Source organism: Anopheles merus, chromosome 2R (assembly GCF_017562075.2).
Source record: "Anopheles merus strain MAF chromosome 2R, AmerM5.1, whole genome shotgun sequence".
In the NCBI taxonomy this organism is placed as follows: domain Eukaryota; kingdom Metazoa; phylum Arthropoda; class Insecta; order Diptera; family Culicidae; genus Anopheles; species Anopheles merus.
In genome coordinates, this window is record NC_054082.1 from 21,011,075 (window position 1) to 21,025,904 (window position 14,830).

The window sequence follows — 14,830 nt, forward strand, 5'->3', positions numbered from 1 at the left end:
AGAAGCGTGTGAAATCGTGTGCAAGTGCACTAAAGACACCCCGCCGTGTGACAGACCGTGTGGTGTGAACTCTTCCAACGCGCTCAGAACAGAACCAAACCCAAACCGCCAACCATGAACACCCGTCAGCTGTTCGCGATAGGGCTGATCGTCCTGCTGGCCGTCGCAAGTGTGTGCGATGCGCGGCGCCGCTTCCCGAACCGGCGGCGAGGCCCGTCGCGCAAAACGCTCAAGCAGCTGTACTACGAGTCGCGGGAAACGAACACGCCCAACTTCGTCCGGCTGGTGCTGATGCGGCTGATCTACGGCATCGCGACCCAGATGGGCGTGGAGGAGCGGCTGGACAACGTGTTCGGTGGTGCGTTCGTGCCGCCGAACGCCGGCGACGACAGTTCCGACTTTTTCGACGTGCTGAGCGACGAAAGCGGCGAAGACTTTAGCTTCGGCCTGTGAGGTAAAGGTAAGTTGGACGAGTCCTGTTGCCAAATAATGACACACATTTCAAACAGTGGACGGAGCTGGTTGCTACTCACCCCGGTTTAGCGGGGGGTGGGGGGGGGTGGGGCTTGGAGATCAATGCATTTATTCACGGCTGCCTTGTAAATGGGGTCCCAAAACCGGTCGATCGTTGGAGTTTCGGCGCGTCACCGGGCGTCCGGGTGTCGGTATGGAAACGGTGTATTTGGCGCAAAAAGAAAGTGGCTTCTGTGTTTTTTTTTCTGGGTGAATTGTTGTGCCGCCGGACGTCGGCCGCCGGCTCCACCACGGCACCCTGCCCTAATCCGGTGTACCCGTTTTTTTGTTTGTTCGTTATTCTCTTGTTTCGTTCGACTGCTGGTACGATCGACATAACATCGATCATCGATCAGTCCCCCGGCACCCCTGCTTGTTTCGGAAGTGATGAAACAGGGCGAAGAAAGGACGCGCTCACCGGGAGGAATTTTCATTAAATAACCTGTCTTCCTCTCTCCCCTCCCCCCAAAAAAAACCTGCGCTTGTGGTGCCTCATCGCGATTTTCATTCGATCCGCTTCTCGATCCGAACGAGAGTAAAAATTCGACTACAAATAATGGCGCCAACCACTACTGCTCCTTCTCTTCTTTTGCGCACGTTTCTCGCATTTATGAGCTTTATTTTTTTTTTTACCTCCCTCCCCAGACCTAGCCACTGCTTTGTCTTTACAATTTGTGTACGAGTTTTTCCTTTAATAACTCCATCCGTCCCGCTTCTTGCGCGAATGATGCGGAAAATGCCGGCCGAGCGGATCGAATCTGGCAGTGGCGGGCGAGAGATTGCGAGGTGAAGGGGGGAGGGTGTGAAAAGTGACCTCGAAAGCAGGCACGCTAAAGAGCGTCCCAAAATAAATCCACGCTCTGGCACTTGTTCTTAGCGAGCGATTGTGCTGACCCAAATTTTGAGCACTATTAAAAAGTCGACGTCGATCGATTGTTACCGCTAGTGTTTTCCGCTTTCGATCGATGAAAAACGAGCAAAGAAAAAAGAAATTAGGAAGAATGCAACTGCAGTTGCAAGAACGGCACCATAACGCAGATCATTACCGATCCGGGGGTGGGATGAGTTATTTTTAACACGTGTGGGTGTGTGTGTGTGTGCTTAATCACCTGCCGCCGAGTGAGATCGTTGAGAGATCGTGTTTGTTTGTACGCGAAGAATGTTTGTTTATTCGATTTCACACTTACCTTACCTTTCGACCGACCTAAGTGCGGGGAAAACAGGGACAGGAAAAACGAATCCAAATAAAAGATGACGGGAAAAAACGTTAAGAAGAAAGTACGAAAGGGCAGCAGCGGTTGGCGTTTGTCGCTGGAATCTCTCCGTGTTTTGATGCTGATGGTCGAAAGTGTCCAAGTGCGATCTGTGTGCCTTTCGCCCAGCAGAAGGCCTAGCAGCAAGTGCAAAGGCAAGTAAGCAGTGTAATGGTAATGGACGAGCGACACTGAGTCTCACTGTCCAACGGAAGTATCATTAGGACGCTTATGTTGATAAATGAAAGTGTTGTTTGGGGGTTTGGTTGTTGCCGTTGTTCACAAACGGCACTGAAGAGTGAATAGTGGTGGAATGAGGCGGGCAACATGTATGTGCCCTCGGTGCAGGATCGTGATTAACTAAACAACGCTAGGGGAAACGGTACAATAATGCGCAATTGAGGTGTTGGGAAGGGTATGATGAACGATGAAATTTTAGTGCAGTTCGTCGCTTGTCACAATTTGAATATTTTTCGAAGATACACAGAGAAGTAATTTACTAAAGTTCCATCCCAAATATTTATTTACGATACCTTCATTGTGTTGGAAATTGTGCTTTGAGTAAGAATCTTGAAAGAGGCCAATGAGGACAATCGGTTTAAGGTCTCAAAATCGCTCTTTCTTTCGTTAATAAATAAATAATATTCACATGAACAAAAATGTCATTTATTCGGCTGGCTTTAATGAAACTAAGAGAGATAAGTTATTTCCACAAACATCTTTTGGAAGGTAAATTATTCAAGCTTACTTGCAAACATAAATCTACGACCTTGCCAAAGCTGCCTTTCGTCAGTTATCCAGAATGTTTACCATGGCGAACAAAGTCATCCATGTAGGCATGGCTTTAAGATCTACCTACTCAGCTTTCGCGACAAACTTGTTTGTAGTAGAGCTTTTGCTTGGGGATGTTGGAGCGATTCACGGACTAGGGTGTTATATCGAAATTTCGCCGAAATTCGCTTAAAATTATCGAGTTGAGTTTAGGCGTCATTGCTTACCGTTGCCAGTGAACGCGATTTCAGCTTCCTGATATGTTTGTTCATGTTTCCCAGGTCCCAGGGGACGATTGCACCGACCTCCCGGCCAAGCTAACGCAGCAATGTAGCCACATGTGCCTCGGTCTTCACGTTCAGCATCATTTGAAGCTTCTTGTCGCTCAGGGTCGCTCGGCCATTCGGCACCGGGGCTTTCATTCGATGCTCTTATTATTGTCTAATAGTGCAAAGATGTTGTAAATTCCGACACAGACTTACACGACGTCCACAAACTGCCGCACGGAGTCCGTTTCAGACGCTACAGGGATGCCGTTCTTTGATCGCGCACGCTTCTAAACGAAGTTGCTTCGCCTTTTTTGGTCATCATGGTTAGAATTCCATTGATAGAGGTGTCAACATTTGTCTGCTGACTCATGAGATACTATTTAAAAAGATTAAATTAACGTTTCTTTACTGTAGGTTAAGATAATTCTATGAAAAATGGGAAAAATTGTCTTTTTTAATGCAAACGTTAAAGTGGTTTGAATAACATTTCCCATTACCATTAACCGCTAATAGGCGGCATTTTTTGCTCAAAATATAGCTAAAAAGTACCCCATTCAGCAGTAGAAACATTCTTAAGATGACCATTAGAGCTTCTGCAGTCACGCAACAGCAAAAGCGTACCTCCAGGTGCACATTGCATTTCCTGCGCACTGATTCGCGCAAACCATTGCGTGTGGTGTAATTATTCTCCCAGAACACATTGCGTGTCACACAGAAACGGTGTACTGCTGCGCATAAGTTAACATGCGTACATGTAGTAGCTAACGGCTTACCATACCACACAGTCCGTGTACCGGAACCGAAGAATAATGGCTTCAGATTTCCATTGCTTTCTTCCATCCATCTCATGGTCAATTCTGAACGGAGTGGGCAGAATTTTCCGGTGATAAAATGCGCCTCACCCCTTATCCCCCTTGGGGTCAGTGAGCCATGTAAAGATTGTGAGCCACGCGGGCCCAGCACTGGCGCTGTTGTTCACAGCTTTGTTATCAAGGCAGCGAAACGATAGCAACGGAAACGGTTATTCTGAAGGGAAAACGGAAGGAGCTGGTCGGAACATGCACAATTGTTCGCTTTGAACGGTGGGAGGAACAGCTTGCCCTTGCCCGACAGACACGGCAGCTGGGTGGCGAGACGACGAACCTCCCTCTCTTCTTGAGACGAGAACCTTGCGATGCATGAAGGGAAAAGGGGAGGACAACAAAAACATGCTTGCAGCCGTCATTCACCGTGTGCTGGAAAGCCTCCAGCAGCCCACTGGCCACCGTTGGCATGCTGGTAAAAGCATATTAAAAGTTAATCGCACCACCGATCCATATGCCTTTTTGTGTGTGTGTGTGTGTGTGTGTGTGTGTGTGTGTGTGTGTGTGTGTGTGTGTGTGTGTGTGTGCGTGGGAATGATCGTACCGGTGTCTGCGTTATTGCCGAGTGCGTTTAAGCGCAGTGAAAGGGAAACATAATCAAAAACTGAGCACGGAAAGCAATAAGGGAAGTGAATGGGAGGTGCAGGTGTTTGCAGTTTTTGGTAAGAATATTGCAACGAGAGAAGGAAACGTTTCCTTTACGGTGCCAGTCACGGTGCCACCGACGGGCGACACTGAGCCGAACGAATGCAAGGGAAAGTACGTTCGCTTGACAGCGATGACGCGTTATTTAAATATGCACCAAGTGAATCTGTTTGTGTGAGGCGGCGGTTCGTTCGTGCTTTATTTTGGCTGCCATTTTTTTTTTGTTACCATCATTTTAGCGTCCAATTTCGGTACGTCCGGGTTTTTCGATTTTCTGCCCCGGTCGGCTGGGCTGTGGCGCGTCAGTCAGGTGATGTGGTGTGTGAAAAAGTGAAACCCCGCTAAATAGCTCCCCAGCACCGGGTAGTGGGACACTTTCGATGATACCGGTGCGAAACGCTGTGCAGGACGTACCATTTGGCTACGCGTATCCCATAAACGGCTGGTGGAAGTTTAGGTTTTGTTCACCAAGCTCCGTCACGGAAGCGCATAAAACTGGCTAACGGGCCCGACGATCTGGTTCGCTTTCAATTGGAAGCGATCGAAAAAAAGCCGGGGTGAAAATAATCGAAAACGTGATCGGGTGGTGTGTATTGTCTTTCCCAACCGCTCCCCCCTCCAAAACCCGGCACCTGCGGGTCAGTGGACGGTTTGGTTAAATTTGCATAACGAATACTACCGCAAGCCGGCGTGAAAAATGAAATTCTCTTCTCACCCGCCCCAAAATAAAATAAAAAAAGGAAAACAAAACATGGGAACCACGCACCGTACCACAGTGCGTACGTGTTGGCGCGTTCCGCCTGTCGCGTAAAGCACCGCGCAAAGGGCTACGCGGAAGCGGGTTCGTCGCTTGCTAAGCGACGCGCGCGCGTTGAAATCTTTTGATCGAAGCGCGTATCAAACTAGTAGGCGCAGCGATGGGCAGCTCGGGGTTGGTGATACGTGTAATGCGGCTCGAAAGGAACGTGACGACGCGGTGTTGCAGCAGGAATGTTGCACAGGAATGTGGTTTCCTAATTTTCCAATTTTAAACTAAAGCATTTTTTCGCTGCATTTTCAAACGCTGCGCTGTGTTCTACATTACTGGGCGACTCGACACGGGCGCCTTATTAGCTGGTGTAAATAAATAAACAGATGATGATGATAGGACAGGGCCAAACACCTATGCTAATTGGCTGAATTGGAGAAATCAATGAAGTATGGTTCCCAAATAAAGGAACAAATATGCTACTCACTCACCTACCCTACCTACTGCTGCTGCTGCTACTTTCTTCACACACCACGGGTCAGTTTCACTTCCGATAGAAGCAAACGGGAGGGGGAAAAAAGCCATAAAAAGCCAATCGACCAATTATAGATTTATCGACTTTTTTCGGGGCCGTGTTCGGGTTGGAGGTATGCAAATTTCATTATATCCGCCCCTCTTTTCTAACCTCACACACACACACACACACTCACTTATTCACATAGAGACAATTTATGTGCGTCTTATCAGAGCGATAATTACCAGTTCGATTTTTCGAGGTTTTCGAGGTTAATGCATGCGTGATCTAATTTGTGTACAATTTAATCTTTTCCCATAATAATGTAACATTAGTGTGCTTTCTGTACGCTTCTATGCTTCTAAATTGGGGGCACAGAATTCTTGGGACAATCAATAAAGCTGATACGGCTTTAGCTTTTGATGCAATGATGTCATCGCGCTGTTTGTCATCGCTTTCTTTCGCCACTGCCTAAACATTACCCGTGGCAGAAAATGGGAGAAAGCAACGCTAAGGCTAAGATTATTATTAACATATCATCATCACTGCTGGACTGGATCATTCCATAATTCCGTCCTAACGCGGAGGGACGGGATGGATGAAATTAAGCAAGCAAAAAACCGGCACTGGACTCCCCATCCCCTGCATCGTAATCATTCTTCACGTTCTCCCCTCAGCCATGGGCGGTATTATTAGAAACTCGAAAAATAGCTCCCTCCGGGCTGTTTCATGCTCCACCAGACTGGTTAAAGGCTGGTTGATGCTGGCGAGCTTTTGCCACACAGAAGCCAGAAGACTGGCAGAGCACACCTTTGAAGACAGTAAAACGTTAACAGCATCATTCAGCAATTATCATGTTTACCAGCCCTTCAACAACGGGCTTTATAGCATTAATTGCTTACCTGCTGTAACTTTCACTGGACGCTAGTCGTAGTCGCTCGATCGGTACCGGTAGAAGCCGTTTAGCCCATTTTGTATAATGTTGTTTTCCACCCTTCTGTTTACCACATTCAAATTAGAGCTCGAAAATCATCTCTAAACTAGATGTGCTTTAAATAGGAAAAAAAAATTAAAACCCAAACAAAAGCAAAACAAAAAGGTTAAACCTCGATCGCACACGATCGTGCATCGCAGACATCTTTAAGCTTTGAGTAGACCTGGAGCGTTTGAAGAGCCATTTCTTTCATCATTTCCTGCGGTTGCAAGCAACGGAAACATTACAAAGTCGACGAGCGTAAATGAGATAATTTGGAGTAACTTTGATACCAAAAAAAAACGAGCGAAAGAAATGGCTTTTTTTCTAGGCGGTTACACTTAACGCCTGCTTAACTGATTGCTTCATCATAGCGTTACGATGGTGGCGTCACGGGCATGCACCATCCTCCCATTCTTCCACCCAACTCTGTGGCAAAGTGCTAAGGCTTACGTCCGGCGGGAAGGGGGGTTACGACAACATCTTGACACATTTTCTCACACACACACACACACACAAATGCGCCCACGGACACGGAACCGGAACGGCAGCTGGCAGCTGGCTTGACAAATTGTTTAATAATGTATGCCACCATTTGACGGGGCCGGGCACGGCACTACTTCTGGCGCCGGGACGGGATGATGAAATGAAGCTAATTTCTAGTTACCTCGCTAGCCCTTCCTTCACCTCTACCCAGTGTCTTCCTAACAGCAGTACCACTTCAAACACTTTGTGTACGTAATTTCTCGATGCGGAGGGCATAATCACGGCACCGGATCGATTGCGTCCGCTCCATCGCGTACCAAGGTGTCATCCCAGGTATGTGTGTGTGTGTTTGTGAGTGGCAATCAAATTAACCTACATTTTGCGCAGGAAAAAAAAAACATACCGAACGACGAACGCTAAGATGAACTTGAACTTGATCATTGAGCTGGTAGCTGGCAGGTCGTGTGATGCAATGAAGCGACTAATTGGGTGACATCACAACGCTCCGACACTTTTGACGGGGAATTAGCTTCTGTATTGATTCTAAATTAAAGTCACATCCCAAATTTCCTCCCCTAGACCGAAGCTGCGTCTCGTGCGTGTGTGCATCTTCCGGATGGGAACACTGACTGACTGGTGGGTCAAGTAACTATCGCTCGCCGAAACTAATCCCGTTTCATTGTTGAGCGGGGTGAGACGAACCGTAGAAGACACCGTGCAGACACGCTAACGGAATGTTTTTACCTCAATGTAGCCTACATCGCAGACTTGGCTCGGTTGTTCTGGCTTGCCGCCACCACCTCGGAGGTAGAGTCGCGACCAGACCACATTTAACCTCATTGTACAGACGCAACACACGCAACAAGGCAAGAGAGAGTGTAAGAGATGAACCAGGCGGTGGCTTGTGATTCGCAATATACCCAATACACGGCGGTTACACGGTGTAGTGTTTGTTGCCGACTGCTGTTGTTGAGTTTGCTGTGTTGGTTGATGTGTATTGATTTTGTTACACACGTTTTTGGTTTTGTAAGGGGGGCGCATTAGACAGCTGTTGTACAGGGGAAAAAAAGCTGGTACGTATTAAAAGGAGATTAGAAATGAGGTGAGCCAGAGGTAGGGCAACGGTTTAGTTGGTTAAATAGATAGGAATTACTTTAAATGGGCGGTTTGTGTGTGTGTTTTTTTGTGGTTGATTTTGATAAACTCATCAGAAAAGAGCACACCGGCGAGGCTTATGAAGGTAACAGCAATCAACAGATGATTTAAAACATCGGTCCCAGTATAGATGTGATTGTGTAAATACTAACTAAGTAACGTAATCAATTCATGCAGCTGTTTTTTTTTTTGTAATTGGTGCTACATCACAATTATCAGCGTTAAAGTTGCAAACCTAGCGCACAGAAATAGCATCGGAAAGTATTTGACCCGATGATACATACGCGTTGGCTTTTGAGGTTTGAGCCAAGGACAGTGTAGGTACGAGGTCAAGTAATGTAGAACGATTGGACAAGTAGCCAAAAGTTCGTTACAGGCAGTTGGACATCTAACAGCCCTTTCCGATTCAAATTTTAATTGTAATAAAAATGATAAATCGGTCTAATCATCAGAAGAAAATTGTAAATTGAGTATTGTATGTTTCACCAAATGTATTGATGCCTCTTTTAATAATAATGGTTTTAATGGTTTGATGAGTTTTCCAGGGCTGTTGCTGCTGTCAAAGGGCATCCAAGATGGCCAAACCGATTTTGGCTAACACTTGACCTCGTTCCTACACAGTCCCTGGGTTTAAGCACTCTATTGGGATATTTTTCTCGATGGGAATTAAATCTCTTAATTTTATATTTATTTATTATATTTATTCATTTATTTATTTGTTTATTTATTGATCTGTATCCATATTTGTGTTGCTTGATTTGGCTGAGACAATTTAAATATAATATTAATTTTACCCTATCTCTACCTTTAACTCTACGTCTATGGGGTTGTGCCGGGTTAAACCAAAGGTTAAAAATTAAACGCAAGTTTCGTTTTAACGTATCTGATAGTTAGGGTAAAATCAGAATGCTCAGACCATGTATTAAATTGCCGTGCTATGGTAAGGAGCGGTTCATTAGCTCCATGCATCCGTCCGTCTTGTCTCGTTTGGCAATACATTTTTGATAACGGAGTGGACTCGACGGTGGGTAAATATTTTGTTTTTTTTTTCTTTTTTTTAACAAAGAAGCAGCGTCAAGTTTTAAAAGTTTTACAAAAAAAAATTGCTTTGGCTCACTTTAAAGTGGTGTTCAAGTGTTTGTACTCCCAACAGAAGGCAGCGAGAACGATAGCTTCATTCCAAAGCATGTCAAAGCAAGCCTGGTAAATTTCCGGTAAATTCAAAGCAACACTGCCAAACTATTCAAAGTAACTGGACAATAATGGTTTTTACTATGGAATCTGTAAAAAAAGTTAGGTTCAATGATGAAATTGCCAGAAGATTTCGAATGTAATATTTTGTTGTTTATTTTCCAAAAATTCAACAAATCTTACTCCTATGACTCAGGATGTCTCTGTTGGTGTTCTTTAACAAGAAATAATTTTCATATTTAAAAAAACAAATAACATGCTAACTACCATGCACTGGAACACCAATCGATCGGCAGGAACGAACATGCCAGGATCATTATAATACCCGTTTTCATCATTGTCTCCAGTACCGCCGGTTTCTCCCCTACCAATGTGCGTTTGTGCTTGTACTTAACCCCCCCCCCCTTCACCATGCCTATGTTTAGGCCTTTCTTTCGCGCCTTTCTTTGCATTCAATTAACCGCTACGCTGCTTCCCTAGCATACATTTCCATCGATCTGTGCGGAATGCATAATCGGTTCTATGTCTCTCCGCCGAGAGGTGTGTGTGTGTGTGTTCCCTCCCTCCCTCCGGCAAGTCATACACTGTCGCCACGGAAGTGATCATCGCTCTAGAGTGTTGGCCTAATTTTGTGGTGCTGAACTGATTTAAATAACTCTACCCTTACGCTCGTTATCTGCCCCCACTTCCCCGTCACTTACCTTTGGGGCAGCGGGGCAAGCGAGTCGTTACGAGTGGTAACGTGGCCAGAAAAGGCAGGAGAGAGAAAGAGAGAGAGAGAGAGATAGAGAGAGAGAGAGAGAGAGAGAGAGAGAAAAGGGACTCATAATGAAGTCATAAAGATACAGCAAAGATGCAGATTTGATCGCTTGATGGAAATGACCACCACCATACCAGCCACGACCACTTCTTCGCAAATGGTACTCAATTGTCTTTCTTTTTCTGTTTTTTTTTTAACATTCCCAGAATATACTGCAAAAAAAAAGCAAAAACGCAACAGTCCAGTGAGCGGGGACTGACCATCCCACCAAAACGGATGCCGACCCAAACGAGTGGAGGGAAAAAAACGAACGGAACGATTAAAACCGTACCCGCCAACCCGATTGCCAAGCTGAGCCCAAGGATGGCATCAACAGAAAAAGAGAGGAGAAAACAAACTGCAATCCACATCACAAACGGTAGCAGCACACAACACAAACGCAAGCTACTATACAATAAATTCAATTCCGTGTGTGCGGAAGTGCACTGCCTCTGCCGCGGGGTTTGGCAAAACCACCCCCCCCCCCCTCTAAGCCACGTTCTAAATCGCAAAACTCCCAACCGGGACAACGTTTCCGCGGGATTGCCTGCGGACGGTTCCGTACCGTTTGTTCGTTTGTTCCCCTACACACACCCTTGAAACACTCCACTACGGGACTGGGGAAGGAAGAGTAGGAGAAGCTGAAGCAGGAAGGAAGCTGTCCAGCGGAACGAACCATACGCAGAAGCAGCAAGATAGTGTAATCGTTTGCCTTTTTTTTTTGTTAAAGGTTGCCGTTGATTTTGTTTGCTTTAAAGTGATCTTACCGGACAACGGTCTACTTTTTTTTTGCTTTATCGAGTTGCTTCTATCGGGCTTTGATGGGAGGCCACACGCCACACACACAAAGTAATGAAAGCTCTTTCCACACCCGGGCACTATTCAGTGACGATGATTAAAAACAGCGACGAGCAGGGTAAGACAAATACCGATAGTAGGGAGAAGGAAACCAACACACTGGCAGCTACTCGGGGTAGCTGTGTGCTGCTGATTTCTTTTAAAACTATTGTAACACACAGCTAAGATCGATCACATGTTATAGGGAGGTGAGGGATTAGGGCAGAAGACAATCAACCAGAGCCCAGCTGGAGGATGATCGGTAGCTTAAGGCTTAAGATTCGCGTTCGTTTTATGGGGAAAACCCGCTGAAAAGGTACATCATTCATTCCAGCCCAGGCCGTTGATTTTGGCAATTAAAGTAATTGAAAAGAAAAGTAAAACCCCTTCGCAGCAACGTGACGTGTGGGTTTTGGTGGGGGGGGGGGAGGAGAAATTTCTCTCAGCAAGGCGAATCGATTCTGTTCAGCACAACAACCCCCTAACGTAATTGATCGTGGATGATCCTCGCTTTGAAAAACGGAGAAAAAGGGATGATCGTTTCTTTTCCCTCTTTCGCCATCATCAGCACCGTCAGTGTGTTATAGGAATCGTTATAGGGGATAGTATTTATACTATTTCCAGGTACAGCAATTGCTCTGCTAACTGTTTATTTCTGTTCTGTTTTGGGGGTTTATTTTTGTTTGCTTCCCCCTTCTCGCAACTTAAGAGGAAAAGGGTGCAGATGGGCAATTTTATGGGCGGATGTTGGCTCTCTCTCGAAGGTGCTACCAACAAAATTGTGCGGGCGCGGGAGTGTTGTTTTTTCTTCTTTAGTTTTAAGTACCTTTTACCAGTGCCCCTTTTGTTTGCGTCGAGTCTCGCGGAGGAGGGAGCATAAAACAAACACCAAAATGGGCAGGGAAATTAATTACAAATTACACGGAGAGTTTAGAATGTTCTTTGCTGTAATGCCCATCGTTCCACACTCTTACAACTCCTGCACGCTATGAAGGGTCGTAGGAAACGTATGCTCAAACAAGGTTAATTGTAAGCTATTTATTGATCGATTTACGAACCGTACCACGTACCCCGTACCAGTAGACAATGTAATGTAAGCGTATTTAAAAACGGGCATGTAGATCCCTCCGCCCCAAAAAGCTGTAAATAGTGTAACATATGTCATACAAATATACGATCTAAGGTGTAACTCATTGAAACAGAAACAAAAAGATGTGTTTTGTGTGTTGTTTGTTGTTAAAAAAAATGCTTGACAGAAACACGAAAGAAACACTGAAGAACACACACGGAAAAAGTATTAAATGACATATTAAGGATAATAATATGGGTAAGTAATTAGTAGCGAATCATTGCATCTTTGAGTGGGTTAAATGTTATAAACTGAAGAAAAAATATGTTGCACAGCTAAAAACAAGCAAAAGCTTTAATTTTCTGCCCACCCAAAAATAGTTTCAAAATGAAAAGATTGCAAAAAAAAATTAAAAATAATCATCACATTTTATTAAAACAACTAACAAACAAACTAACAAGTGGCTCAAAAAAACAAAACAAGCAAAACAATGCAGATTTGCCAAATAAATCAAAAACAAGCTTGTAACACATACCCGGCGAGGTACAACTAATGATCGCTTACGTGCGCTTGTTTGCTTGAAAGCTGCCAAAGCCAAAGCAAAAGTTTGCCCAAATAATATTTTAATTATTTTAATTGCCTTTATGTTAACATGTTGCCGCCAAGGCAAACACAAAAAAAAAAAAACAAATACTGCCCGTTGCTTCTGCGCGGGATGCTTTCTGTACCGTGAATTGATTAATTATTGTGTCCTACTAACGCGCTATCGTGCGATTTTCGCAAACTAACGATTTTGGAATTCAAATTTTCACCCTTACCGGAAGGGGGATAGAAACGACGGGAAAGCATACGGAGGGGGAACCACATTTTCTCAACGTACCATACGATACGACCCTTTTACCACTGTTACAAGGGAAAAAGGTGTTCCGCCTAGCAGCCGCGAACGAGCGAACCCAACTGCCCTACGGTTTGGAATTTCGCACAGCGATCGTGACGGCACCGTTTTCTCTTTCGGACAGGGCTAGAATAGATCGCAGCCCAGCGACCCTCACCCATCCTCCGATGGCCGCCCGGAGACGGGCGAATGACAAAAACGCCAGTCGGTCGCTATTAATCCATGGATGGTTTTGCACATTCGCTTGTGGTGTGGTAGGTACTGTGTTTGCTTTCCATGGAAACGGGTGCCCCACCACGATCGTGCACCAGCTCCGGGACGGGGGACGATCGTGATGATGATGGTGATGATGTTGAAGCGCCGACACAATTACATTTGGATGCATCTTCTGTCTCTCTGCTGTGGTAATGGTGGTATGGGGCCGATTCGAATCGTGCCGAAGCTGTCCACAACCACCATTCCAAGGGATGCACAACAGGCCGGAACAAAGAAGAAAGTGTCATCCAATCGTTACCACCCAAGCTCTAGGTCGCTGGCAATGGTTTGCCATGACCTTTGTTTGATAGTTTTGCACCGACCGTTCGTTCCGGCACAGTAGGGAGCTATGGGCTCTGGACGGACAGTTGGTCCAGTGAAAGCCAACATTGTCACTTTCAGCAAATACACACACTTGATGATCACTTGATCGATCGTAGATGGCTTCCCCTGCGATAGGCAGTGACTTTAAATTGTGCATTTGTGTGTCTTAATTTAACTGTAACGAGGGTTTAGAAATTTAGTTAAAGCCCGCAGCTCATTAGCTTAGCAATCTGTCGCACAATCGGACTAACAGCTGTTTTATGATGCTTTTATTGATTTGGTCCAATTTTGATTCAGTGCTGATCTTATCCCGATTTTCAAGTGTCATCCAATCTAACTGCAAAAATCCTAACCACTCCATGCGTGTTTGCGATCGGTTCCCATCGCCCTCTGCTGTACCTTTTTCTCTTTCTCTTTCGTCTTGCCAGCAGCACGCTGCTGCTGAAAGTGATTTTTCTTCCTACCGACGGTGACCGTTAATGAGCAAACATAGCTCTGGCCCACCAACCAACCACCGTCCCAGTAACGTCCGGGACCGGGTGGAAGAGGGAGAGGGGGGGGGGGGGTGGGAACTGGAGTTGATTTGTGCCTGTTGTTCTTATTTCATTTGCTCTTCGTTGCACCAAACATTATCCATCGTTCACCTGGGTTCCAATTTTTTTTGGTTTCAACACAACTGCCGATAAATATCGGAACAACCCGTTACTACCCGTTGGACGGAACAACCATACACTCGCGGATGCTCTGGAGTAGGGCACCGGGCGATAAATAAGCACTGCTCTCGAAGGCTATCGAAAAACCGATCGAAAACGTTTGGTCGCAGTGGGAACAATCGGTTCCAATTGGAAGCACGTGTGAAATGCTCCAGAAAAAAAAGTAACCAAGACACACTTCTTCCATGTCGTTGCTTTTAAATGGTACTGCTGAAGACCGGTAAGAAGTTGATAAGGTATCGTTTATAAAATAATTATAAAATTAAATTAAAATAAAATGAATTAATTGACAGCACAATTGGTATTGATTGAGGCAGGATGTATCAGAAAAATAATAAATGTCATTTCTATGCATCATTTAACTCCATAAGAAATTCTAAATGGTTTTGATTCAGCGAAACGATCAATTAAAACAAATTTGTGAAAGGAAGAGGTCTTACATCGGAAATGACATTGGATGAAATTGCACGATTTCAGACGCTCGCATAAGATCATGTACTGCGGGTTCTTGGACATCAGACCCTCTTCGAAGTCCATCATCTGCTTGTAGTGCTCCG

At 45.3% G+C, this 14,830-nt stretch overlaps 1 protein-coding gene across 1 annotated transcript; it reads left to right on the forward strand.

The window, feature by feature from the left end:
* The first annotated feature begins 113 nt into the window (after nucleotides 1-113).
* LOC121590009 lies at nucleotides 114-12,216 on the forward strand. Its single transcript, XM_041909328.1, has 2 exons — nucleotides 114-460; nucleotides 10,348-12,216. Exon 1 carries the CDS (start codon nucleotides 115-117, stop codon nucleotides 451-453), a length of 339 nt encoding a protein of 112 aa, XP_041765262.1. The 5' UTR covers nucleotide 114; the 3' UTR covers nucleotides 454-460; nucleotides 10,348-12,216.
* The last annotated feature ends 2,614 nt before the right edge of the window (nucleotides 12,217-14,830 follow it).

Excerpts from the sequence above, each read along its gene's own strand:
- LOC121590009 (XM_041909328.1), top strand. The coding sequence starts at position 115 with ATGAACACCCGTCAGCTGTTCGCGATAGGGCTGATCGTCCTGCTGGCC.